A 492-nucleotide genomic window follows, 5' to 3' on the forward strand; every position below is an offset into this window, starting at 1 on the left:
CGGCTGGGCAAAGCAGCAATGGACTGCAACACCAGAGGCGGCCTACCTGCAACGCGGCCCTACACAATCGCAGACAAACTCCACATCTCCACGATGCGAAGAGAGACACCTCCCCCACGTCAATCCCAAATGCTGCGTATACGCCTCTTCACCACGCGCATCTTCTACCCACTGCACTGCGCATGCACGCATTCGCTCCGTAGGACGTACCCCCTGGTGAAAGCAGCGAGCAATAACGCCAGACACTGCTTAGCTAGTCGCATCCCTAGGCCCCCGCAAAACAACCCCGCGACTCAACACGCTTCACGCATCCATCGTTAGTACCACTCTCCCAAATATTGCCTATACGCCTCTACAACCCGCACCCATATCACGGATTACACTGCCAGTGTATGCTGTCGGTTCTCAGCACCTACCCGCTAGGCAAAGCAGCAATCGACCGCAGCGCCAGAGGACGCCTATACGCACCCCGCCCCTACACGATCGCGCACA

At 57.9% G+C, this 492-nt stretch overlaps 1 protein-coding gene across 1 annotated transcript in view; it reads right to left on the reverse strand.

Moving 5' to 3' along the window:
• Positions 1 to 192, reverse strand: part of EMH_0060620 (uncharacterized protein) — a gene marked incomplete at both ends in the record, with an annotated part of 1,857 nt that extends 1,665 nt beyond the window's left edge. Inside the window, one exon of the mRNA XM_013497814.1 lies at positions 47 to 192. Coding sequence (XP_013353268.1) covers positions 47 to 192 — 146 coding nt within the window. The remainder of the gene's footprint in view (positions 1 to 46) is intronic.
• Between the last annotated feature and the right edge of the window lie 300 nt (positions 193 to 492).

Source organism: Eimeria mitis, genomic scaffold (genome assembly GCF_000499745.2).
Source record: "Eimeria mitis Houghton genomic scaffold, Emh_scaff2950, whole genome shotgun sequence".
NCBI lineage: Eukaryota > Apicomplexa > Conoidasida > Eucoccidiorida > Eimeriidae > Eimeria > Eimeria mitis.